This window comes from Xiphias gladius, chromosome 10 (genome assembly GCF_016859285.1).
Source record: "Xiphias gladius isolate SHS-SW01 ecotype Sanya breed wild chromosome 10, ASM1685928v1, whole genome shotgun sequence".
Classification (NCBI taxonomy): Eukaryota; Metazoa; Chordata; class Actinopteri; order Istiophoriformes; family Xiphiidae; genus Xiphias; species Xiphias gladius.
The window spans coordinates 20,567,519-20,593,774 of record NC_053409.1 but is presented as its reverse complement, the minus strand read 5'-3'; the positions used below and the strand labels follow the sequence as shown (position 1 = coordinate 20,593,774).

At 40.8% G+C, this 26,256-nt stretch overlaps 1 protein-coding gene across 8 annotated transcripts in view; it reads right to left on the bottom strand.

Moving 5' to 3' along the window:
- Positions 1–26,256, bottom strand: part of syne1b (spectrin repeat containing, nuclear envelope 1b) — an 86,948-nt gene that overhangs the window by 53,773 nt on the left and 6,919 nt on the right. For 7 of the 8 annotated variants that reach the window (XM_040136945.1, XM_040136944.1, XM_040136946.1 and 4 more), the window contains exons 1-34: positions 17,824–17,998; positions 17,420–17,616; positions 16,584–16,693; positions 15,483–15,590; positions 15,236–15,373; positions 14,589–14,753; positions 14,373–14,485; positions 13,533–13,701; positions 13,337–13,433; positions 12,670–12,872; positions 12,326–12,490; positions 12,040–12,192; positions 11,472–11,615; positions 10,699–10,866; positions 10,329–10,487; positions 10,078–10,242; positions 9,557–9,691; positions 8,728–8,886; positions 8,110–8,318; positions 7,413–7,521; positions 7,022–7,186; positions 6,551–6,718; positions 6,265–6,441; positions 4,627–4,767; positions 4,318–4,478; positions 3,871–4,021; positions 2,927–3,154; positions 2,745–2,843; positions 2,358–2,545; positions 2,018–2,141; positions 1,712–1,878; positions 1,158–1,311; positions 399–1,024; positions 87–266 (exon numbers count right to left, since the gene is read on the bottom strand). In XM_040136945.1, the coding sequence (XP_039992879.1) occupies positions 87–266; positions 399–1,024; positions 1,158–1,311; positions 1,712–1,878; positions 2,018–2,141; positions 2,358–2,545; positions 2,745–2,843; positions 2,927–3,154; positions 3,871–4,021; positions 4,318–4,478; positions 4,627–4,767; positions 6,265–6,441; positions 6,551–6,718; positions 7,022–7,186; positions 7,413–7,521; positions 8,110–8,318; positions 8,728–8,886; positions 9,557–9,691; positions 10,078–10,242; positions 10,329–10,487; positions 10,699–10,866; positions 11,472–11,615; positions 12,040–12,192; positions 12,326–12,490; positions 12,670–12,872; positions 13,337–13,433; positions 13,533–13,701; positions 14,373–14,485; positions 14,589–14,753; positions 15,236–15,373; positions 15,483–15,590; positions 16,584–16,693; positions 17,420–17,616; positions 17,824–17,903 (5,675 nt within the window). In that variant the 5' untranslated portion in view covers positions 17,904–17,998. Of the gene's footprint in view, positions 1–86; positions 267–398; positions 1,025–1,157; positions 1,312–1,711; positions 1,879–2,017; positions 2,142–2,357; positions 2,546–2,744; positions 2,844–2,926; positions 3,155–3,870; positions 4,022–4,317; positions 4,479–4,626; positions 4,768–6,264; positions 6,442–6,550; positions 6,719–7,021; positions 7,187–7,412; positions 7,522–8,109; positions 8,319–8,727; positions 8,887–9,556; positions 9,692–10,077; positions 10,243–10,328; positions 10,488–10,698; positions 10,867–11,471; positions 11,616–12,039; positions 12,193–12,325; positions 12,491–12,669; positions 12,873–13,336; positions 13,434–13,532; positions 13,702–14,372; positions 14,486–14,588; positions 14,754–15,235; positions 15,374–15,482; positions 15,591–15,895; positions 15,929–16,583; positions 16,694–17,419; positions 17,617–17,823; positions 18,003–18,334; positions 18,428–18,996; positions 19,018–19,417; positions 19,502–21,253; positions 21,350–23,833; positions 23,896–26,256 lie in introns of those variants that run through there. The other variant, XM_040136952.1, reaches the window with a different exon arrangement.

Sequence of the window (26,256 nt, the reverse complement as noted above, 5' to 3'; positions counted from 1 at the left end):
TAAAAGAGAAAATGCATTTAAAAAACAAGCCAACAGGCTCTTTGGAGTGTTAAGTGACGAAAACCCTTCTCTGTTTCCTTCACTACCTCTCTGTGATGAGTCTCTTGGTGTCCTCCCATGTGGTCTCCAGCAGACTGATTTCCCTCAGCACCTCCCCGGCCAACTCCGCATCTCTCTGGGCCAGCTGGCTGCCCTTGTCCCTCAGCCACTGCTCCTCATGCTGGTGAGACTGCAGTTCATCCTCCAGCTGATTAAAGAATCTTAGCCTGATAAACAGAGGGATAATATGTTGCTGTTGTGTGTGTTTTCATATCCACTCATGCATGTTTGGTACTAGCCCAAAGTGGTATTAGCCACAGTTACTTGAGAATTATATCATTGACCTTATATTGCTTTACCTCTGCTGTAGAGCATGCAGGCTTGGCTCTTTGAAGCTCTGATGGTCTGCCTTTTCTTCAATGTCCTCCACAGCTTTGAGCAGCTGTTCTTTCCGCTGTCTAAATGAGGTCCACAGAGCCCCTAGGGCCTCTGCTTCACTCTGCTTGGTACCAAGTAGGTTTCTCACTGTATCCAGCTCAGCACTGAGCGAATCAGCCAGCATACGACATGACTTACGAGACCCCTCCTCGGCACCAATGTGGAGATGGCTTTTGCAGAGACTACTGTCAAGATTGACAGCCAGTGTCTCCAGCTGGTTAATGTCTTCGACAATAGTGGCCAGTTCCTGCTGCAGCTCCTCCACTCTTCCGCGATCCCAGCTCCCAGCACTCTCCACAGTCTGTCTCAGACCACGCAACACCCCTGCAGCCACACCGTGGGTCTGCAGAAAAGCTTCAAGCCTTTCGAGACATTCGAACTGGAGCTCAGCTATGTTCTGGGCCTCCAGGTAGGGCTGCAGACAGCTGTCTGCTCTGCTGCGGAGGAGTTGTGCATCACCAGGCTCACAGAACTGACAGAGCTTCTCAGTCTGCTGCTCCAAGCTCTGTCTCACACTGTACTGCTTCTGTAAGGCCACCTGGGTCTCCTGCAAAGAAAGCAAGCGTTAGAGGATGAGGTGTTTCTCTTAAGCAAGATGTTATTCATCTGCTCACTGACTTTATATGGTCCTGGAGAAAAGCAGTATTCTGCATGTACAAATGGATAGCAATAAATCTTACCTTTACTTGTGCGGCTGCAGATTGCAGGTTGCCAATGTTGATTTGAGAAGCTGAGTGCAGATTTGAAAGCATGGTCTCACTCCAATGGGAGAATTTAACCAGGGCCTGGTCAAACTGCTCCACCAGGGAGAGGTGGTTCTGAAGCTCTTTGATTCTGTGGGACAAAATGGCAGCATAGAGAGTCAAATCAGTTTTAGTATTTAGATGTTTATGAAGATGGACTTGCCCTGATGTCGGAACTCCTATTCATCCAGATGGCCAAAAATATTGCCAACATTGTCCAGGAAAAACAAGAAGAAAGTGATACAGAATAAAGGAACACATTTGATAGGATACTCTATTCATGTACTATATATGTTGCTGAGTCAAGTTAAATTTCACTGCTGTAACAATCTAATGCCAAGGGGATCAATATTTCCATCTTATATCAAATATGCTGTTCTTGATATGTTAATGCTTCATCAGACGTGCCCTGGATCAATGGGTGTATGTTTGACCTGTGAAGAAAATCCCAATTAAAAAATATCATTTTCAGTTAAATTATCCTACTGTACCTTTGAGGCAGGACTTCATTTTGAACATGCAATCTCCTCTGCAGAGTCTCCAGCTCGTCTTTCAGCTCCCTCACCCTCTCTTCAGGTGCAGTAGGATACAGTGAGCTCCCCAGAGCTACTAATTCAGCATGAGCCGGTTCAAGGGACTGGATTTCAGAGTGCAAGGCCTGGAAGGAAAACCGTTTATTCAATTATTTATTTTTAATTATAAACAATTAATTTACCAGTTCTTTTATGGTTAAGACCTTAGGGTACGTTTTAGATGTGTGTAGTAGAACAATGTGAGCTTGTGTGTATGTACTGAACCTGAAAATCTTGTATCTCTGTGCGGAGTTTGGCTTTATCAGCTGACAGGCACCGACTCTCTGGTTTGGATGCAGATTCACTCCTCTCCAAGCAGGAAACAAAGCTTGAACGTTGTTTCTCACATCTGAAACACATCAGTAGAAACACTGGTATTTTCAAAGAGTAAAAATTTTGATTCACGTTTCCATTTTCACAGTCTAAGTGGAGGGAACATTCATTAAATATCTAGCATGTTGGCTGTCCAGGTTAAATCAGTGGTCCAATTTAACAAGTAGCACGGTTTTTCATTCCCATGCTATTAAAATCCAGGGAGGTGTTCTGTCTGTTCAATAGCTCTTACTTTTGCCAAAGAGAAAGCAGGTTCTCCAAAGTGCTCTGTTTGTCCTTTGCCTCCTGTACATTTTGGTCATAGCTAGTGTTTAGCTCTGTCACAGTCCTCTCTGCTTGCTCTTTGTCACTGATTCTTCGAGCACCAGCTGAAAGGGACAGCAAGGTTCCTTTCAGCCTTTCCAGACACTGACAGACATCCTGGGGAAACAATAGTAAAAGACAGTGACCCACACAGCATAACTTGTGAGCTGGAAGACTAGCACAGAAAGGAAAAATCTGGAACGGCATTAAGCTTTGCACTTCAATTTCAAATACTATTGATATGAATTGTTTTTTAAATTAAAGGAGCAAAGAAAATGATTGTTTGCTTAGAAGCATAGTGTTGACAGCTGAATACCATGTGGTTTTGAAGAGCTCTGTATGTCTCTGACGAGGAGGTGCAGGATTTGATAGGATGTTCAAGTTTCGTATGTAGCTCACTTAGAGATGCTTGCACCTATGGGGACAATAAACATCACAAACGTTTGTTCATATCTTTCCTAAAGACCATACTGTATCAATATTACTCAGCCTACTTACCTTCTCAAGGCTTGATTTAAACTTCTGCTGGTGAGAGGAGCTTTCCTCCAGCTGTCCATCAAGCTGCTGTACACTCTCCCTCAGCTCCTCCCAGTACCTGCCAATTTGGGTCAGACGAGCCTTAATGCGAGCTGCCTCCCCCGATGACACAAACTGGGCCAGCGCCTGGGAATCTGCCTCCAGCTGAGAAAGGACCTCAGCTCGCCCTTGAAGCTCTGTACTAACAGCCTGGACATGTAGATATGGATGCAAAACAATTAAAAAAGCAAGACCGAGATGATCACTGAGTCTTTTATAACTGTTCGGTGGGGGTGAAACACTAATGAATTTTATTTGGCATTAAGGAGCTAATATAGGTTGGCGCCTATAATGGACTTATACACTGTTGTCTAAACCTGGCGCCTACATTACCCATTGAGGAGCAAGCTAAATAGGCCTGATAAGCTCGTTTCTTGCTAAACTGACACCTAGGCTTTGATGTGTAAAATAAGTGGAGTCCCCCTCTAATGTTACCATTGAAAAGTTGCCAGTTAAATCACTACCACAATTAATTAAAACATATTCTTGGTGTATGTTTAACTGAATAATGCTTTCTTACAGGCTTAATAAAGAGCTACTCCTCATCTTAAAAGCAAGATGTCCAAGTAGCACAGCATAGAGACAGCTTGAGGTTGTCAGCACTGAAACTGCTAAGTTAAACACAAACCACAGACTTCATGAAAAGTTCCTCATCTCCTTTTGTTGACGATACAGGGCTGATGCAGGTGTCAGAAAGAGAGACAGTGTGTCAGCGCTTGGGCAGAAAAGGCCTGTGTTGGTGCTTGCTGGCGCCAATGGCTCCTTGAAAACGCTTTATTTGATTTTTTCAATTTTTTTATGCCTTCTGGCAAAGATTACTGTTGGGACATAAGAGGGATGTAGTTTTATAGTTCAAAATATTTTACCTTTACTGTGTTGATCTGTTGCTTAAGAGGCATAGTAGAAGATTTCAGTTCATCCAGCTGCTTTTCCTTTTTAGATATCCACAAGGAAAAGGTTTCAAACCCAGCTCCAAACTGATCCCACTGAGTTTTCATTTCCTCCAGAGTCTTGACACTGGAGCACAAGAGTATAAATTATAAATTGGCTAAGTAACAGTAGAAAATACACCTTGGCCTTCATGTACAGAGTACCAGTTAATTGGTTCTACTGAATCTAGGTCCTTCAGATCGTGTCAGGCAATTTATCGCACAAAAATATTCTCAACTGACTTTCAAATATGCCTGTGTAACAATGTACATTTTCCTTTGGTATCTAAGTAGGCAAAAACCATAAGTTATTTACAAATACTACCTGAGGTCTCCTCAAACATTATTTAGCTTCAGCAAATTTAATCTGATACATCATCTTACTCTTTTTTGAGGCCAGCCTCTACTTTGTCCACTTGTTCACTGAGGGAACGAGCTTGTTGTAAAAGCAGAGTCTTGTTTTTGGGGCCAAGCTGAATTTCTGCTGCTCTCTTCAGCAATGTGTTCATATGGGAGGCCTCTGCTTCACACTGCTTCAACAACACCTGTTTAAAAAATAAAAAGTATATTGGCAATATTCTCCATTTATTATATTATTATACTACCATACCATTATACTACCATTAGTAGAACATCAAGAGTAAAGCACAGGATATGTGCCCAGAAGGAAACCCAAAGACAAATTTTACTTACTCTAGCCTGGTCAAGTTCAACAGCCAGGCTCTCTGGACTGCTGAAGTTCAGGTCTCTCTCCATTGTTGAGCGGGCCTTGTTGACAAACTCATGCACTGCTTCCTGCTGGCTGTCAAACTCCTGCCAGGCTGCCAATGTGACCTGGGGATGACAATGGCCCAAAATCAAAATCAATTTCAATCATAACTTAATCTATAAAAACAAGACTAATCCAAAGGGGAGGTAGAGGAGACTAATAATGTTCTATGTTTGTCAAATGAAGTACTGTTTAGCAGGCAACACACACATTGCTGATATTAGACCTTCCTACTATCACTAGCCCTTGAATGCAATATAATAGTCACAGCAAGAAAAGAATTATTATCTAATGGTAAAAATCCCAGACCAACATCACCACCAAAAGAGCACACTGACACACAACTGTATTGCATACCAGTTCAAACCACATCGTTATGTATACAGACGACAACTCTGTGTTTGGCTTTATCAGCAGGGGCGATGAGTCAGCATACTGACAGAGGTAGCACAGCTAAGTTTTCTGCAAGCACCTCACCCCACTGGAAAGAGCCAGGGAAATTAAATTCTCTGGTGTGCACCTTACCGAGGATCTTTGCCAGACCTATAATGCATCCTCCCTAGCACAGAAAAGCCCAACAAAGTTTCCATTTCAAGACTCCCAACGCCATCCCTCTATAAAAGCACCACCAAGACTGTGATGACTGACTCACTGCATCAGTATCTTCTAAAGGAACTGTAATGCCTCATAAAGCAAGTCCCTCCTGCAGATAACAGTCAATCAGACCTCTCTATCCTCTATTCAGGACATTTTCCACAAATGCTGTATCTGCAAAGCCTGTACTGGATTAACAGGAATCCCTCTCCTCTTTCCCATGGCTGAGCTCTTTATCATCCACAAAATGTTAGGTTTCCTTTAATTTACTTACTTGACTTTATTATTCCTTTATTTATAAAGGACAACAGACACTAATCAACATCTATATGATGTAATTGCTTCAGAGTTAGCCAAAAGGCTCATTTCCATTTACAGTCCCTGGACATATTGATTAAAAGATACAAACAAGACATAAAAAGCAGACAAAAAAGCATCAAAATACATATAGGCGGACCCAGCATAAATTAAAGTAAAAGCCATTACAGAGCAGGTACATACAAGCACATATGACAGTCAGAACTTTATAACTACAGACAAGACTAAACATGACAAAGGCCTACAAAACCAGCAGAGGTGAAATTAACAGTTTCTGCTAATGTCAGAACAAATTCTTACACTTTATTGAAATAGAATTAACCTTCAGAGAAAAGGGCAGACGCCACGTATTTAGTGAATGAGGAAACTGTTAATACCGTCATTTAATAACTAAATTGATCATGAGATGAGATGTGTCAGGATTCATCTCAGAGTCCAACAGTGATTGACTGATCGATAACCTTCAGAGTTTTGAGAAGTTAGGAAAACTTCAGACAAACAGTCTGAGACTGCAGCAAAATTATCCTTCCTTCGCTGTAACTTTATTGTTGCTTGTAATGGTTCAGAGCAACAGTGCTTTAATCCACTGTGAAACGTTTTGTACTAGCAGAAGTTTCCTGAGTCACTACAAATTCACAAACACTGCTCACCTCAAGGCTTTGCTCCTGTGAATCCATATTCTGTTCCATTTTGCTGAGTGTGTTCTCTAAACTCTGCAGGTCCTGCTGCAGAGTCTCTCCCAGACCCTCCTCAGCCTGGAGCTGCTGGCCTCTGGTGATCAGCTGCTGAACATCCTTCCTCTTCAGCTTCAGGCGTTTCATCAGTTGCTGTGGGAAGGGGGTCACATTCAAATTAATTTAAAGTGAACCCTATAAGTAAAGTCTGCTGTCAAAACAATTCAAATTAAAAATTTTAATAATTTTTTGTGGACAGTACCTGGTGAACAAGAAGCAGTTGTTGAGCTTCTCTAACAGTTGGACAGTCCAGTATTTTGGTGACCTCGGCCTGTGCCTCTTTCTGCCCCTGAACAAGATCATCCAAAGTAGTTTGCACTTCTTCCCTGAACTGTACACAGTCCCCCACAGCCAGCACCATCTTCTCAGCCTGGAAGATATTACACAGAAAACAACAGTACAGTAACAAAAATGATGAACTGATGATGGGGTATGGATGTTTGGTTTAGTACAAACAAATATATATCTTACCTAGATGAAAGTACTATGATAACGTCCTAATAATGTGCACTGATCCGTTACATTTAATCACAGATTATTGTACTATTTTTGTATCTGTATGTCCCTTAAATAAGGTTAAAATATTTAAGGCGTATACTTTAGATTCCCAGTGGGGATAAAATGTCTGGATTGTGTCTGGCACGTTAATAAAACATTTAGAAGTTTCACCTACCTCTAAGAGTGAAGCAAGGAGGCCCTTAAAATCAGTAGAGAGCTTGCCCAGTGCACTCCCTTGCCTCTGGGCATCACTGTCAGCGCAGATTTCAATCAGTGCGGCCATACGGGCTTTCAGCCAGCCAAGATTGCCCTCCTGTAGCTCTGCATCATTCCTAAGCTCCTGCACACAACAACAGAGTGTGATACGGGCCATGTGGTCAAGACAGGTATCTGACACAACGTGTTTTTATAGTCTCATCTCCTCTGCAGTGACACTGACACTGACTGACACTCTCACTCTCATCATGGTAGCACATCACAAACGACACATCACAGATGAGGCGATGAGGCCGCTGTGAGTGGATTCTGCAGTTTGGCTCTGGAGGGTATGTAAGGGGCTAACTCACCATGATGGTGGCCTTCACCTGGCCGTATTTTCTGGGGTCGTTGGCGCGGCTTCTCAGCAGCCTCAGTTGGCTTTCTTTCGATATAAGCCAGCAGGAGAATTCCGCGTACCTGTTTCACACCATAAAGGGAAAATTTCACTTTAAACTGAAAAAGCTGTAAGGAATAATCTCATCAAAAATGATGCTAGCGCTTTAATATAATCCAAATATGCCATTTAAAAAAATGTAATTAAACTGCAGGACTACATGAGGTATTTATAAACAATTCACAGTCTGGATCCGGACAATTTGTGTGTTCTACTTCATGGCCAGCAGTGTGTACTGATTGGAAAAACAACAGGGAGCAGAATGAAGAAAGAATCTTTATGGTAATGATGGACACATTTTGTATTTTGTAATGTATTAAAAACACTTGCGCTGAAAACTTTCTCCTCACCAAAACTATTGCCCTCTATTTCAAGAGAATGAAAGAATTTTTACATGATTTCTCTGGGTATGTAATGAATGCATGACACTGTGTGGGAATGCATAACACATTCTGCTATTGATGCAATGGCTCTACGACAGTCTTCGTTTAACTCTACACCACAACTCTATCCCTTTGCTGTATGTATGACGTAACCACCGCAGCACCTTTACAAAAACTGCACTAAAAGAGAACTTCCCCAAAATAAGAAATTAATTAAGATTATTGCACCTTGAGTTGTACTCCTTCCATTTATCTGGGTGCTGCATTATCTTCTGATGGGTGTTCTCAATTTCCTCTTGGACCTCAGATAAGTCCTTTCTCGCTGTTTCCAGGGTCTGGTGAGCAGGGTCACCCTCAGGAAGTTTTTGACAAAGTTCCTCCATCAGCTGCAACCTTTTCTCACAGATGGACAGAGGGCCCTTTTCCCTAAAGAAGGCCTAACGTAAAAAAAACAAAAACAAAAAACAGTTATTTACTTGTGGTAGAAGTGAACACCACGAACACAGGGTATCAAAAGTCTTGCTAGAGAACAAAGCAAATATTGTTATATACAGTGAAATATCTGTATTTAAGTTCAATTGTGTTTCATGATGTGAATAGTTTTGATTTTATGGAAAAATAAAATATTAGATTGTGAACCTGAATTTTTAGAAACACTGAAAAGACAAAACACTGCTGGAGGACAGTATTTGCTTGACACTGGAGGAGCCTCATTTCTTTTGGATCAAGTTCATCATAAACGTCCCACTACACCGCACTGCCACACGGCTGTGGATGTGCATTGAATTAATTCAAGCTGAGTTAATCAATAAATGGAACTCAGCCAGCCAGTCGCTCGGTGCTCACCCTGTGCTCCTTGATGAGCCTCTCACTCCCCATGCTAGCCAGGTGGCGGTTCTCCCTGGTCACCTCCGCCTGGCACTCCTGCAGCAACATCATCAGCTTGCTCCTCTCCACCTCCACTTTCAGGTGCAGGATGTGAAACGGGGCATCTGTCTGGATATCCTGGAAGAGACGAAACACAACTATGAGGTCAGATTCAAAGCAAATTGTTGAGTTTGTTTTAAGCATGTTTTTGGCTAATAATAGAAAGTTTTAATAAGAGTATAGCTTTAATTGTATCAGTAAAAAATAAAAGATGAAGACATTATCACATGATTTTACTTATTAGATTGTTAAATATGTGTGTATGCAATAGTATACATCATTACTATGTTAAATCTACGCAGGATTTTAGGATAAAGGTTCACACTAAATCACTATTGTGGAACTGAAACAGAATAGTGTTCTCTCTCTGTTACACAGAAGGGGTTGTGGGAGATTTTTGAAACAAATATATTGATATTTGATATTAAGACATTTGTTAAATTAACACTGAGTTTTAATAAATTTGTATTATATCATCCTTTCTACGTAACCTACTTGGGGGTTGAGGCAGAATAAAAACAATATCTCAAAGAGCAGTGAGTATGCACTCCATCAAAACCTATGTAGTCTTGTCAGGGTGGGTATGCTTTTGAGTTATATAACTAAGGATTGTTTAATATGAGAGTGTTGTGCACTGTTGACTAAATTCAAGTTACATGATTTCACCAGTGTGCAGATTCATGTGATTGTAGCCACCAGTGCGCCAAGTTGTAGTGTAGTTTTTACCGTCACTATTCATGGCACCTACCTTCCAGTGTTTGTGCAGCTTCCTGACCGTTTCCTGCAGCGACTGCTGCTCCTGCTCTGGCAAAATGTCTGTCAGCTCATCACAAGCCTTGAGGAACGTATTCAAGACTCGCTGGTCCAGCTGACCGAAGAATTCCTGCAAGAAACATCATGGCCTCATCATGTTTGACACTTCGTACAGGACAGTTGATGTACTATTTACATGCATCCTAATAATTCTATTGTTTAAGTGTATGTTCCAAGTGGCATCTGTTCCATGCTGTACCGGGAGTCATGGTGGTATTTATATTGAGAAGTTTCGTATGGCACTGGCAACTCAGAAAGTAGGCTGATATAGGCCTATGTTTCGGGTGCCTCATCTGTACTCTTTATGGACACTCACGCATAACAAAACTGTGACGTAACCATGATGATTAAGTGCGCTGGTCTATAAGGTAGAGTATAGTTTGGGTAACGCATGTCACACTTGAGACGTTGAAAAAAAAAAAACATCGGGATTTTACACAAGATCCATTTTCTTACTGTGTGTTTCTTGAGCAGCTCCTCTGGGTTGCCTCTCTCTGTCATACAGTTCTGTGCCATTTTAAGAACCTTCTCCAGCTCTACCCGTGACTCATCAAACCTCTTCATCAGGCTGCTGTTCACCTCCACGTGCTTCCTCCACTCTGTAGATTCCTTAATCATGGTCTAAACACGCAAAAAAGTATTTTTTTTTATAAAAGCTTTAACAGTTCTAAACGTTGCATAGAACTGAAATAGGCCTTGAGTTTTACCTGTGAGGATGCCTGCAGGTCTGCTACTCTTTTCTGCAGAAGACTCATGTCCATGTGCTGAAGGGTTTTACTGCTGGTCATTATTTTCAGGATAGTCTGGTGGTTTTTCTCTATCACTGTCAGACACTTCTTACAGCTCTGTGTGAAGGTCGCCAGCTCCTGCAGTATTCAATGACCAACAGGGTTTTAGCCATTTTTTCCTATCCTGAGTCTGTGCTTTTCACTCTAAAACACGGCTCTCCAAAACATGACATATCAAAAACACTTGGCCTCGGGCATCTTATATAATTTCTTTATCCATGTATCTAAAACTCATTCAGTAAATTTGGTGCCATGATGGGCACCGTATTGAAACTCTTATATTAGTTACCTGGCATTTCTGTTTAAAGTCTACCGGTCCCTCAGAGTCGGTGGTGCTGGTGATATGACTGGCCTTCTCCAGAGCCTGGTAGAAGCCTGTAATGTTCTTCTCCATTTCTTCCAGTAGAGGCAATAAAGATTGGGACTCCCTCAGCAGAGGCAAGCATCTCTCCCTCACCTGATTGGAGAACAGCATGCTGATTAAAGTGAATTACAGCTGACTGATAAGTTGTTTTGACCTCAAATCAATAGCATCAAAAAGCAATTTATTTTTGACTTTAATGTCATGTCAGCAATTAATTTCTGAGGAAAATACTGCATCCTTGGAAATTTTAAGTGTATAAAAACAACATATTTTCACTGCACATTAACCATCTTTTACATATCCTTAAAACAATCATTTGCATAAAATTTTCATAAAATGAAAAGTTATGATACAGCAAATTTAAATTTAATCTAATGCCAAAAATTTGTTGTAACACTAATTTAGTAAAGGTTTAGTTCACACCTTGCTATATTTTTTTTACACAAACAAAATAAAGCAAGCTATTTTGTATTTTTTATACGATTTTTTTATATAAAATAAGTACGAATCTCCTATTAGATCAGGCTGAATACAGTGATAAAAATATTAAATACTGGCACGAAAATATCAGTCACAGTATGAGCAGATTCAATACCAGTAGGTATAAGCAGCAACCATGAAAATCCCACACCACTTCAAACACACATTTAAAGACGAAAAAAGTATGAATGACATACTGTACGATGACATGCACACACCTTGCTCAGCTGTTCTTTGATCGAGGCCATCACATCCATCATCTGTGAAACTTCCTCCTGTGGAGTGTCTTTGGTCAACAGTTGGGCTGTCCGGCTTGCTGCCTTACAGGCTGCTTCCATAGCTGGCACTTTGTGCTTGATTTCCTACAGGAGGTTAGGATATAGGGTTGGTCATTTTTCTTCGTACAGAAGAGAGATGAACAAATACTCTAACCTGAGAAAGATGATAAATACACTCTGTTGTCAGTTTATTAGGAACAACCAGCCAAAACTGTATTGCATTATACAAAGAGGTGCGCCTGTTGTTTAGCTTAAACTCATTGATTTGAATGGGGTGGACAAAATAATAGGAATATTAACATAATGCAATGCAGTTTAACAGCAGCACAAATTGCAGCCTCCGAAAAGATCATATATTTGAATCAACACTTCTTTAACACAGTTTCAACAAAAACTGATCATTGAAACCTTCATGAATGTTTGGATTTTGCAGGACTGTGTTAGACTGCATTAGTTTTAGTCACATGTTCCCAGTAAACTGGCAACTAAGTATATATGGACTGTTTACCTCAACATCTTGAACGAAGGCTCTGACGTTCAGGAAAGATACTTGGACAGGAGCAGTCATCTTCTCATTGGTTGCATCCATGAAGATTTTTAAGGTATTAATACCATCTTGATAGTCCTGCCTCAACTTATCCACCTCATCGGCTCTTGCATACTGTCAGTTAAACAGAGGAAGACAGTATATGGATGGATTTGACATTTTTAAAAACTCCAACTGTTGTCATATCACTGTACCTTTTTTTTCATGTTACATTTGTTGTTTAAATTTAAAAGTGCATTGGATTTACATGTTTGACTTTGACGAATAGCTCCCTCCACCTCCCATTCAGAAGGAGAAGCTGCTGCTTCAGATCTCGTGAGACTGTTTCATCACAAGTCTCAATGAGGAAGTTCCCAGCATCATTCATATCCATGTGCTGCTGGATCCAGTGAGAGAGGTTTCTGAAGAAATCCTAAAAGAAGAGAGGAAAACAAAGACCATAGCTGTTTAAATGAACATCGTCCAGCCAATAGGAGCAGTGTATACTGTGGCCATGGTAGAAACATTGCTCATACAAGTTGGGAACACTAATAAAAGCTGGACACCATAAATAAACTGTTAATCATCAGTAGCATCAGCGACTTTACTTACACGTTTGGCATTCTCTGACTGGTTGAGCATCTGCTCGGCATCCTCCAGCCAGGCTTGCAGAGCTGCCACTGTGCTACTATATTTCTCCCAGTTAGAGATCACCTCCTCCAGCATGCTGCGAACACTCCGCACCTCCAAAGCCAGATTTTTCCACTGAGCCGTGGCATCACTGAGGAATTTACTTACCCCTTCTGCTTCATCAACTGGAAATCAAATTTGGAACTTGTTCAGTTTAGTTAAAACCAAAATGGGTATCAAATTTACAAAAACAAAGCAACTGATTTTGTCTGCTGATCATTTAACCATTTGGTGGATTCTACAGTTTATTAGGTCAGAAAAAACATGCTAATAAAGCATTTCAACTAATGTTAGATTAGGCTGGTATGCATGCATAATGCAATGCTATGATTTTTCTGTTCTAGGGGTTAAAAGTATGTTAGAAAAGAAAAAGTGCAGCCCCACAATTACAGAAAGAAATGGCTCAGGACACAGGCAAAGTTAAGGTTTTATAGATTGTCAGACTGTTTTTGGACTTACCTCTGTTACAGGTCTTAGACCCTGTAACATGAAATCAATAATAAGACCATTTACTTTGAGGCCAAATAAATATTTATATATATGTATAATACATATAGACAACCTGCCACCAAACAGAAAAGAGTCTTACTTGAACTATCTGACTTTACATAAACCTCTGCTGCTTGCTTGAGGGCTTTGAAGATTATCTCATACTGCTCAAAGAACCTATGACCTTCGATGAAAGTCTGGAATGGAAAGGCAGACAAAAAAATACAGATTAAATAGTTTGATAGACACATTGCATTACCAGTTCTTCCGACACAGTGCCAATAATTTTAACTTACAAGGTAGCTTTGCAACAGGAGCTCAACTGAGTCCCGTCGGCCATATTTAATGATCCAGGACTTGAGCTTTGATTCAGCCAACACAAGGAATGCCATCAGTCGATACTTTATTTCCCAGAATTCCAGTTTAATCAAGTGAGCGTGTGATGATGTAGACACAAAATTAAACCTGCAAATTAAAGAACTGTTCAATATTCCTTCCATTTTATCTTTGATTTTAAAAGGTGCTATATGTAAGTTTTCTCTGTCGCCAAATGTGGTTTCTTGCCGGAAGCGGGTGGTGGCGATGGTTGCTTACCAAGAGCTTCAGCCATCATTGTGTTTACAAGACAAATGGTTAGAATACTCCCTCTGGGCAGCGCTACAACTTCATCCTCTCATGTAGGATGGAGGGCACACTCAACGCTACAGTACTCACTATCGGAAAGTAGTATTGCCAGATGGGACGGGCCGGGGCTAGCTGGTTAGCATGCTAACTTCAATAGAAGAAATAAAAATAGAAACAGAAGCGAAACAAGAGGTAACATTGGTGTTGCTTTCCACTGCTGCAGACAGCTCTTGGCGAGTAAAGGAATGACGTTTAATGATGAACTCACAATGTTCCTTCTTCACAGGTAATTAAACATCGGCTAATTCTAACATTGGCTATGTAGCCAAAGCAAAAACCTACATATAGCACCTTTAAAAGAGGCATAGAAGACCAAACACAGAACACTTTTTGCCTAATAAAACAGAACATCAAGTTGATGTTTGACTATAAGCTATTTTTAAATAAAACCAGGACATAAAATTACTTCATAAGACAAGTAGTAATTTTAATGATTCTGATCAAGGTCTTACCGTTCAGCCATGTCTTGGAGCTGTTCAGGTGGGACAGGTACCCCATTCACTGATCTGTCCTTGTGGATCTGCTGGAAGGTTTGCCTGTGCGATTCCAAGTTTTTTAATACTTCCTGCAAAGTTTAAGGCTTTCCTTTATATTGTACTTGTATAAAACAATGTTAATAGCATGGTAAGTATCCAAATACACTGAAATTCAGAGGCATGCTATGTAACCTTATGCTGTTCTAGTTTTCTGTGAAGAACATTGGCTGTCTCTTCATGAGCATGTTGAATGGGAATGTCCTCTCTCAGAGCCATCTCTGCCCTGTGAAGCCAGGCTCCAATCACTCCCAGAGGACCAGGCAGAGACTTGTCCAGATGGATGTGCCAGTCCAGCAGCTGCAATTGACATCCATTAAAAAAAACAACTCTACCGAAGCCAGATCCCACCATAGAGAAGGCTATACGGATCAAAACACGTCCACATGCTCACAAGCAATCAGGCTACAAAAGAGATTTTATGCCAGTCCAGACTAGCCGTGGATGTCCAGAGGAGTAGACTGCCCAATGAACAAAGCCTCCTCTGTTCCCTTCTACTCCTCTCTGAAGAACCTAATTCAAACGCTTGCACTCCACTGAACTTTCATTGGCAGCGAATAAATAGAAAAACCCGAGTTGTGTTTCTCTCATTATGATAGCTTTCAGTGTGGTGATGCAATTTTTTTAGCAAAGAAAAGCACAATGACAAATAAAAAACAATGATGTATTATCAATCCACAGGTTTTATTTAATTTAGGTATGATTAATTAACATAATTAATTCTGTTTTCTTTGTGGCTTGGTTATAAATGATTTATGCGCAGAAGTATTCAGCACAATTACCCTGGTAGACACACGGTCCCAGGCCTGTTTGACCAGAGCTTGGTCCACAGACAGCTTGCCATCCCTGTGGACTGGCTGTAGCAGTGGATCTGTCTGCTTCTTCTTCATTTCGTACTGTACGCTGAAGCTCTTAAATGCCTGCAAAACAAAAAGATAAAAGTAGACACGCGTGGTAAGAGTTGATAACGTCTTTGTCAGAGCAGCATGTTACATAACAGTGTAGTTTGTCTTTTCAGGCATGACTCGCCTGATATTTGTCAGTGAGGTTTCCCTCTGCTCCCTGGGCACGCAGCACATCTCTTTCCAGCTGGTCTAAAAACACCTTCAGCTCTCTCAGCATCTTCCGCTCCTCTCTCTGTCACAATCAGTCAGTCACAGGAACATACTGATTTTGATCCTTTTTTTTTTTTCCTCAAATCAGCATGCCATTATGTTGAGAAACTCACACCAAACTAACATTCCAGAAACACAAGGTTAAAGATTAGAAAAAAACAAAAAAGAAAAAAAAAGACTTAACCTGCTACGATATTAATATATTCCACGGGGGGTGAAACACTACATTTTAGCACCGGTTAGTTTTACAAGTCAAGGAAGAGATAAAGGGGAATGGAAATTAAAAGTATATTCTCTGTTTATGTCTGTTAATTTAGTGGAACATACCTCAAGCATCTGCTCTATATCTTGAGGAGCAAACTATCCAGGAAAGCAGCAAGGCACGCAAAGACATTCAAACACATCGCAAAAGGCATTAGAATAGCAAGGGAAAAAAAAGAAGCTAGGTGGGTGAAGGTGAGATGGAATTACACTCCAGACAGAAAGCATGCAGCACTATGACCTGGTCTCTCACCTGAGGTACTGGCACTGACAATGCAAAAGTTGGAATTGAGCCAAGAAGCAGCTTAATTATGCACAAAAAAAAAGTAGACGGATAAATAAAATGAGTCTGTGATGATGGAAAACAAAACGCTGATGATAATATTACTGCAATGTTCATGCTATGAATACTTTGATTCACTGGAGCTTTACGTGATGAAAAGCCGAGTATGAAGACCTGCAGGCACAACAATTAAGCTCAGCAGGAGTTGAGCATGTTTTCATTAAGCATATACTGTTGTTATGACCTCTGCATGTGGTCATTCTCTGTAAATGACGATACACTAAACAAATTTTGGGGAAATGGAGATGGCAACAATATATACAACTTTGAAAATAATTATACATGGAGTTAAATATCAATTCTAATACAGTATTTACTGGTAACACAATGGTACCCCCCCCAACTATTGCCCAATGTATCACTGCCTTATGTGCTCTTGATGTATATTATCATAAGTTTTAAACAAGGTACCTCATCCTGCTGTCCATCAGTCTCAGAGTGGTGAGGGTTTGGGTAGTGCTTGAGGAACTGGGCCACATATGTCATGATGGATTTCTCATCTGGCTTGTCTACATCAACATCTACAGAGCAACGCAAAAATTATCTGATGCACCGGATGAAACTTCACACTGAAAATGAACTGATTTGAATATAGAAAGCAAATGTATTTCAGGCAATGTCAATATTTAACTTTAAACAAGATTTAATACCTGTAGAAATAAAAGGTAGATATGACAGAGCAGTTTGGCATTAGGTTCATATGATATTTAAGAAATAAATAAATAAATAAATAAATGATGTGTGTCCTCAGAAGGATAAATCTCCCCAGTCCTGAAAGCCAATTATAGATGTCAACTTTCATCTCCATCCTTAACCTGATGTTTTTAGAAATGGTTTCAGTGCAGCTCTTTCTGCAGTAAAGCATCACAAATCTGCTACAGAAGAGAGGACTGCAGAGCCACTACAGACTGCTTCACTTCCACAGACTAAAACTCGGAGACACAAGTATATACAGAATTTTAATCCTCTGGAGGGTGTCACTGATCTTTTCAGCACACAGTTGTCAAACCACTCATGCATCATGTATCGAAGGGGAATTTCAATTTACTTTCACAGAAAAACTAGTACTATCTACTCAATAATGGATATTTGCTGCTGTTATGTCTAAAATGCTGTCAGAGTTTGAAATGGAATACAAAAGCTTAAAAAGACTCATCTACTTAATAGGACATATTCAGTGTTGTTCTGCCTGAAGGGTGTGCATCGCTGGAATATTTCATGCAAGCAGCAGGAGAGGTCAAAGGCACCTTCTGGCTCCAGCAGACGGGGGATTCCCAGCTCATTTTCAGCTAGGGCAAAGGCCTCCTCCAAATTTTCCCTGTTGCTTCTCCTCCGCACAACTTCCATATCCACCAGGTCTGGCCTGATGGCGTGCACCACCGACTGGAATGCGACACCATCTCGCCAGCTGGGACCAAAGTCCTTCACCTCAATTCCATGATGCCTGAAAAACACATACATAAGCATTTGTGTATTGCAACACTTCCATGGATGTTTATAAACATAGAAACATCGAAAAAATGGCGTATAAAATAGTCAGTTGCCTTTTAGGTGCTAGTCCTTCTCCAATCATATGTATGTATGTATTTGTATCTATACCAAAATCCATAAACGTTTACAACACCAAGCAAAAAGTTTGAAAGTGACGTACTTGGCAGCAGTACACTGCACCCATCTGAGCAGGGCCTTCTTGGCATTGCCCTGAAATTTGTTGACCACTTTCCTCTTCATGGGAGGGCTTCCTGTTTCAGAGCTGGCTATACTCTCCACAGAAGAGTTGCTGTTGGAAAGCGCCTGGAGGGCTGGCAGGTTGCTGGTTAACTCCTCAATCTAATTGGAAAAAATTTAGCAAAAGGGAAAGAAAAGATTGTACTGTGGCCATAGCAACATGAAAACGAAACGGCAATATTTCTTGCATCCGTCCACATCTGCGTTTTCTGGCATAACCTATCCACTGGCCCTCTGCTTTAGGCATACAGTACATTAAACTATACAAAGTTTTGACGAGGTAAAGACTGACGCTGGGTTAAAATGTTCAAACAAAAATATATCTGATCAAGGAGTTTTGGATGTGCACGGTTTATCAGTAGGGCATCAATTCATCATGGAGTGAACATGGTTATTAAACTCTCAGGATTTAGGGACATCGGATGAAGTATTACCTGAAAGTAGAGGATAACAGTCCATATCAACCCAAGGACAATTGATGGTCGCCCATCTGCGATGTCAGTAGCATGAATGTTAACAAGTTTGATCTGAAACAGAAGCCAAGCTGAGGATTATTCTGGAAATTAAGTCACAACCAGATAATTTGGAAGAGAGAATTTTCCACATTTTCACCCAGAGAAGCCCCTTGAGTTTAATATTGACCAAAACAATATGGCAATATTACATTTGCTCAAAGTCACCAAAGCCAAGTCTTTGATGCAGGTAAGTACTGTAATCATGGAGCATCTGTGTAGCCAAACCAGGAAGGCAGAAACAGCCACAGTTAAAAGTGAACCAGAAAGAAAAAAAAAAAGGAAAGAGAAGAAAAGTGTGCAAAGGTACCACAGCACTGCAAGGCTTTCACTGGAGAACTGCCAGAGGTTGATATATATTTACATCTCTATATGTGAGCAGCTCAGAATTATAGGGAGCCATACACATCAGAAACCATTGTTCTAGTCAAAATGCATTAAAATGCATGTCAGTACGAATGCTTGATGACTACATTTAGAGAAAGACAATGGCTGTATCCAAGCTTTGCTTAGTACACATCGTGCATCAAATGAAAGGAATGCATACAGTGCATGATCACACAGGGCGTGTAATGGCAACTGACCGGAGATCCTCGATACACACACTGAAGGCACACGTGATGGGAAAAGAGATCACAACAATGTAAGTCTCGGTCCCCATGGAACCCAGATGAAAGTGGGACACAGGCCTCATAGAGCCAAAGGATTTAGAAATGGGTTATGTAATCAGGAAGTCCTGTTTTATAGCTGCTGCTTCTCTCAATGTTTTGCATGCTGGCAGACAGATACACCTTATGTGCACTGACAAATATCTAATTAACAGCTTTTTCTCATGAGGTCTTAATCAGACCCCTAGACTTTAAGACATGCCATCCTTTTTTCTGGTATGTTATTTAGTTGAGGAAAAAAGAATTAAACTACTTTAAGTTTTTTTAAGTAGTATTACTACTTTAACTACTTTAAAACATTTAAAAGGTTAAATTGTTGTTATGAATGCATGCTTACCTTCCGGCCTTCAAGGAATTTGAGCGCAGTGCCGATGTTGGAAACCCAGTGGATCCTCTTCAGCTGGCGGCCTTGCTCACAGGGCTGAAGACAGACAGGACAGAAAAGTGAAAATCAAGCTAGCCAAGGGAGCAATATCACATTGAAGCTATTTTCATTCAACCATTTTACTGATTTGAAACATGACCAAAAAAAAAATAATAACCTGGTGAAGATGGACATTTTGTCTACCGTACCAACAACCCACTACGGCAGTTAAAAAACTTAAAAAGTATCATATTTGTCCATAGTTTCATGGTAAGATAGTGGAAATGCTCTGGGTGTATTTTCTTACATAAATTAACTGGTGAGTGCCAAAGCTGTATTAACCTGAGCTGAGTCCATGTTAAAATTCCCGCTCATTTAAACCAGCAGGGGTAAACTTCTGAAAGCACTAAGTGAATGCATCAGGCCGTGCTCACCAGTGCGAGTGACTCATTTGCCAACTAACAGCAAAACAGATGACATGGCATTTTGTATCAAGACAGGTCTAATTACTAAACACCTATGAGAGCCTAGGCCAGTGTACGTGTGTGTGTGTGTGTGTGTGTGTGAGAGAGAGTAACAGAGGGAGACTGGTGTGATAACAACTTCTCACAGTGGGGAGGCTCAGATCTGAATTATGTCCCTGTAATTTATGTGCAGTGATCCAACACTAAATGTGAACAACAACATTTTTAATCCAAATTTGGGATTTTGTTTTAGTTTTGTAAAATGTATATATACAGATCTACCTCGATTTCATGTTGCCTAACAACAAGAGACACAATGCACATTCAATCTACCATCCTGATCCAATTGTGTTGTCACTGTCACAGCTGAGCACTGGAACAAATTATAGCTCGACCAACGCAGGGGTTTTGTAGCCGATACAAAAATATATTGGTCAATATTTTCTTTACACAAACAAGAACATATATAAACATTTTTAGTAAGCTAAAATTTCTTAACAGTTCTGGACATGAAATGTACTGGCAAGAACATTTTCCCATTGAAAAAAAATGTTCACTACTCTCTGATGGACAAACTACAGAATGATGACATAGTCTCAAAGCATAGTTTTGGCATTTCTGCACTTCAGTTTCTTGTCGTTTATCATCATTAATGAAATGATGAGGGGATTTTTTTATGTGTTTACAGTATTTACTCAACCTTTTTTTAATCTCCATTTTCCTCCAGTTAACCGGATATGATCAAACATATGAGGACTGAATGTTATGTGAAGCCAACTGGTGGCATTCACTATCATCATTGGTCATCTAAACACAAAAACATACATGTCAGGCGACATCTTAGCTACATAGCCGTAAAGAAAAAGCTGTGAAATGTATTTCATCGTTTCAAAGACCAATCAACAGCCAGTCTGTTTACAGACCTCTGAACTGCTGCTCACATTTCTAAATTGTTTAGCAATTCCGATAAAAGGAATTAAACTCACTGACAATTCAGTCTGAAAATTTTTTTTTACAACTGTAAATCAAATACAAATGTAACAGAAGCACTTGAATTTGCCTGCAGATTCCTTGTTTTAAAATCATGAAATAAATGTGGAATGGAGAGAATCAACACATACAAGTACAAGTTGATTTGTTGTAGTGTGAAGGTGAAAAGATATGTGATTTACATATGCATTATTACAAGTGAACAACATGCAGAAGGGCATGATTTAAATCTACAATCAGCAGAGTGTAAATCGCCTTGCACAACGTCGATTTAAGCATCTTATAGGTATGAATCAGGCCCAGCATATCTACGCAGTTCATTTTTAAGTCCTGTGCAAATGTAAGTACTACTTACTAGCCTCTGGCCAGACAGCACCTCCAACAGAGCCAAGAGCTTCACCCCATCTTTGATGTCCTCAAAAAGGTCGTTAACCTCTAGTGGTGGTTTATGCTGGATGAGAGAAGACAGAGCTTTAACATGCAGAAAGAAAACATCAGGAAAATTCTTGTAATTAGAAACGAATCCATCTATAGTAGCATCGTAGCCCATTAGTAGGGATGAGGAGAAACCAAATGCCGTTTGTGAGAAACAAGCTTGTTAGCAACAACCACAGAGCCTCCCTGCAGCTGAAAAGATGGTGCATATTCCTCAGCAGTGGCTTGGTGCCCAGTCCTGAGGCGATGGGACTCATTTAACCCTAACTGGATACTGTCTCCTGATGATATCCACACATTTGAAGAGCTGCACAATGTCCAAGTTGAATGACAGTAATGCCTTCCGTAAGTAAATGAAACAGATGTGTATTTATTCAGCAGAATGAAGCTTTAATTAAAAGGGAAGGTCACCACAGGAATTCTTTATTTGGCAATGTATACAGGCCATTTCACAACTCAACATCTTCCATGATAGGATGCAGTTGGCTGCCTATTTGGGGCAAAGCAGTGTGAAAAGGCAACCGTCTGTCCTGTTACTCTGTACAAGGTCCATTAGTATTGTATGATTCCACATACAGTTATGTGTTAAGAGTTATCAATAAAATATACTATAGACTATACGAATCTGTAACTATTATCTTTGTAGTAGTCCAATTAAAACAAAAATAAAGTAATCTAATTTTCCAACTACACTGCTAATATGCACAATCACATAAAAATACCCTCTGTAATTTGAGACTCATTCCCAGCCGCAATATTACTTTACTAGGCAAAAGAGTCATATGGGACTTCCGAACAGTGGAAAAACTGAAAATAACTGGAATGGTGCTGAGAGATACATTATCAGAGGAAATGGAAACAAAGACTGAAGGGGAAAGTGTGACAACTGGAGGAAGTTCAAACTTAGATACAACACACTTTCACCCATAAAAAAGGAGATCCCATTCAAACCAATATTCATGACTTATGAACACACACAAAACTATCGCAAATCGCTGCAAGAAACCTTCTGTGTACATGAAAAGCACTGTAAATATCCCTGTGAAATAAGGCAACCTCTCTCATACAGGAGCTGTCTGCAATGTAAATATGACTGAGAACTCTTTCAGGATTTGGCTTACGCTACACTAGTCCTAATCGTATGCACAGTGAGTGAGCTCAAGGGCAGTGCATGAATAATGAAGAATAGAACAACAGAGTGACTCCACATTGGCCCACCACATAGCTGAGATTCTTCTAAAGTTTTAGAAGCCGTGCTTTGAACTATTGTGGGCAGATCAAGCTCAACAAAAGACCCCTCTAAACCAAATATCTTTGCCAGGTTCCAGACTTAAACCCTGAATCTGTGTCTGATTAGCTGGACACTCTGCTGTGTCATCGGCGATTACAGTTACACAAAGATTACGAGCTACATACTCTGAATTTTGAGCAATTTTCCGGTAAGTGTTTTTGTGGGTTTCGGATTTTTTACAGTTCTAAGGTTCATCTCAATGCCTGTGTGCATATTCTAACAAAGCGTCTGTTATTTTAGGGTCACAGTGTGATGTAATACAGCCTGTGAGTGTGTGTGTTATTGTTGTGCACGCAGTGCCTTGTAATTTACATGCGGGGACCTCAGAGGCAGACAACTGCCTGCAGGGAACTGTCCTCACCCTCTTGCGCTCCATCTGCACACCGCATCACTGTCCCTGCCAATCCTGTCTACAAATACACACGCTCTCACACACATACCAACACATTCACACGCAGGCAGAAAAACAAAGACACCTAACACACAAATACACACTCCCCACACACCAGTTTCTGAATAACTCCATAACCCGCCCCCCCGCCCGTATGTCAACACAAACACACTCCCCTGGTGGTACAGAAGCTAACCCAAGTATGAATGCCCCTAATGAGATTCTTTGAAACAGAACTGCAAAGATGCCTCTGAGCTCCGTCATGCCTGTTTCATCTTTGCGACAAAGCAAAAAGCAGCAGTCTCTGCTGTGACCTTTTCAGTGGATCGCCTCTCACAATAACAGAACAGAGGTATTGCAGGTATACTGTACAGAGGGTGTGTTCCATCCCCATTATTAGATCCAGCAAACTGTCATTATAGGCAAATCCTGTTCCATTAAACATGATTTGATTTTGAAGGCTTAGGAAACAAGGTCATTACTTGCAGCTAACTAGATAAATTAAATCATCTTGTGCAGTGTTATTAGAGGCCATTATTGCTGCAATGCAAAGCTGGTCTTGCAGTCATTTTTCTGGACGAGTGTGACAGGTCAGCCGTCTGAAATACCACTGACCAAAGAGAAGCTACATAATCATGACAGGCAAAAAAACATCCGGAGTGCTTGATGAAAAAGGTCAGCATGGCACAGCTTCCAACTTACTTGTAACACAACTGCTTTGACAATTTGTTTATCATCAGCCTGATGAGCTTGTAAAATCCTACAATCTCACCCTTGGGAGTGATTTACGATAGCACAGGACGGAAATTCAGACTTACCTTTGCTAAATGTGAATTGATCCATTTTGTGAAGGTTCTCTTCTGCACCGCCTCTTGCTCATCTAAAATTGAAGGTACACAGCGCATGTCAATACATGATAGACGCCACATGCTCTTATTGTTGACCGTTGAGTCTAAGCCTCATACTTGAGACTAGAGGAGCTCCCAATATTGATAGAGCTGGCAAGAACAGACACAATAGGACTTGATGATCAGAGATTAAAAATGTGTTTTTGCAAAGAGGTGGCTGTTAATTGATTCTAGATATGGATATGGTTGGGTAGATATATACCACAAAACCATAAAATATTAATATCTAACTGTAACGTCTGTCTGTTATAGCCTTTGTAGGACTCCCCCAGCCTAAATTAATCCTACTTTATCCAACCTCATTCCATATAAATTCACACTAACTCTGGGATGTTGAGTAGCATTACAGCACCCATGCACCAAGCATGAAGTAAGAAGTGTGACTTCTGCAATGGTTAGATGTGTGCAATGTCATTAACACAAGCTTGTCAGTGCTTGTATAATAGATCCTCTTGATAAGTGCTCTCAAAAAGAGGTCATACGAGGAGATTAGAGACGGAGTGGGGAGGAAATTTCTGCCAACACATCTCGCAAGCCCCTCTGTGTTCAGCAGTAACACGCGTGATTGTTCAGGTCACCCTCAGCTTCTTTTGTGGCCTATTAATATATTCAGCCCCAACGCCTCATGCATTATGCAGCACATATAACAAAACAACTGATTTCTTTGCTGTAGTGATTCTTTTGTCGCGACAGGGACTGATTTCAAACACCCTGTCACGCATGCCGGGGGTCTAGTACTGCACAGTGCACAGAGTGGCCATTTTTAAACATCCACCCTTAGAGATATAGACGGTGGTCACGTGTTTAAGGAAGCAATAGGAACACTATACGTGGAGCAAATACATAAAGTTAACCCACAGGCAAATGCTTCATCGCTGATGCACAGGGGAAGCCCACTGAAGCATAACGTACACATATAGATGCACACATACACACACGAATGCAGCACACATACAGCTGTGTTTGTGCAGCACGATAACTAGTTCACTCAGCAGGGATTTACCCACAAACCATTGGCATATGTTATGTCCCATATTAGCTACATAGGACCACACAAATGAGAGATGAATATTGCTGATGCCCTACTTACCACGTAGATACTGAAAAAATCCAGTCACCAGGTTTATAGAAGTCTTCCTGACAGATACATCCTTATAGTGAGCCATTCTACACCCCACTCTCCGGCTCTCTCCCTTTGCCTTTCATGAGTTCCAGGGTACATATATGCATGTGTAAAAATAAGATCCACAGTGGAAAATCTGCCATGAAAAACACACAGCTGTCCTTTCCCTTTTTCCCTGGCAGGAAGCAAAACAGATCTGGCTGCCTGGTTTCCCCGGTGAAAGCAAAGGGCTGCTGGAGGCTGTGATGAAAACGTCCCCTCCTCCCTGACACTCTCACACACAGACACACTGACACACACGCAGGCACGCACACACACACACACACACACACACACACACACACACAGACCGCAGAGGAGAAAACTCTAACAGAAAGGGTGAGTTGCAATCCCAGCCTTCCTTGTTCCTGTGTTTTGCTTATCCAGAGGAGCCATGCCTGTGTGGATGTGCACAGCCCCCGCTGCACTGCTTCGCTGTATCATCGTACCGTCTGAGGCTGGAGAGAGAAGAGCTAGATGCACGGCTCCACCAATCAGCATGTGGGAGTTGGTGATGTCACAGCCTCGGCTGCATTATCCCAATTTAAGCTTGGTTTTTGTGTGTGTGTGTGTGTGTGTGTGTGTGTGTGTGTGTGTGTGTGTGTGTGTGTGTGTATGGGCCTGTGTTTGCCTGTGGGATTTGTCTAATCTTCTATGAGCTGACACTTTAAAAAGCAACAGTGTCTAAGGAAATGATGAAACAAATGTAAAAACTGATAAAATAAAATATATAAATTTTTTAAAATTTTGGCTCTAAAATTAACTGAGGTCCCTGTAGGCCTACTAATTAAATAGACAAGAACAAAATTAAAAGACTGCTGCACGAGCTCAATAATTTATCTTAATAATTAATGCTGAGTCTGGTGAATGACATCTACCACCTGCTCTCCGACTCAATGCTATTGTGATGACAAAGCAGACACGCCCACCCCGGGATTCCCTTTGCATGCACAGTGTCATGTAAAAGCTCTAAAGCATGTCCATTTTACCCGTAAAGGCTAGCAGAACCACTTCAGCTCTGACCAGTCCGTTTTTCTATTGGACTACTACGCCACTCTTCTGAATATAAAACACAAGAGTGAATAAGTATGGTACCTGATAGCTTATCATCTCATGCAGAAAATTTTCCTTTATTCTTTCAAGACCACCGGCATACTAAAAGCTTTTCTGA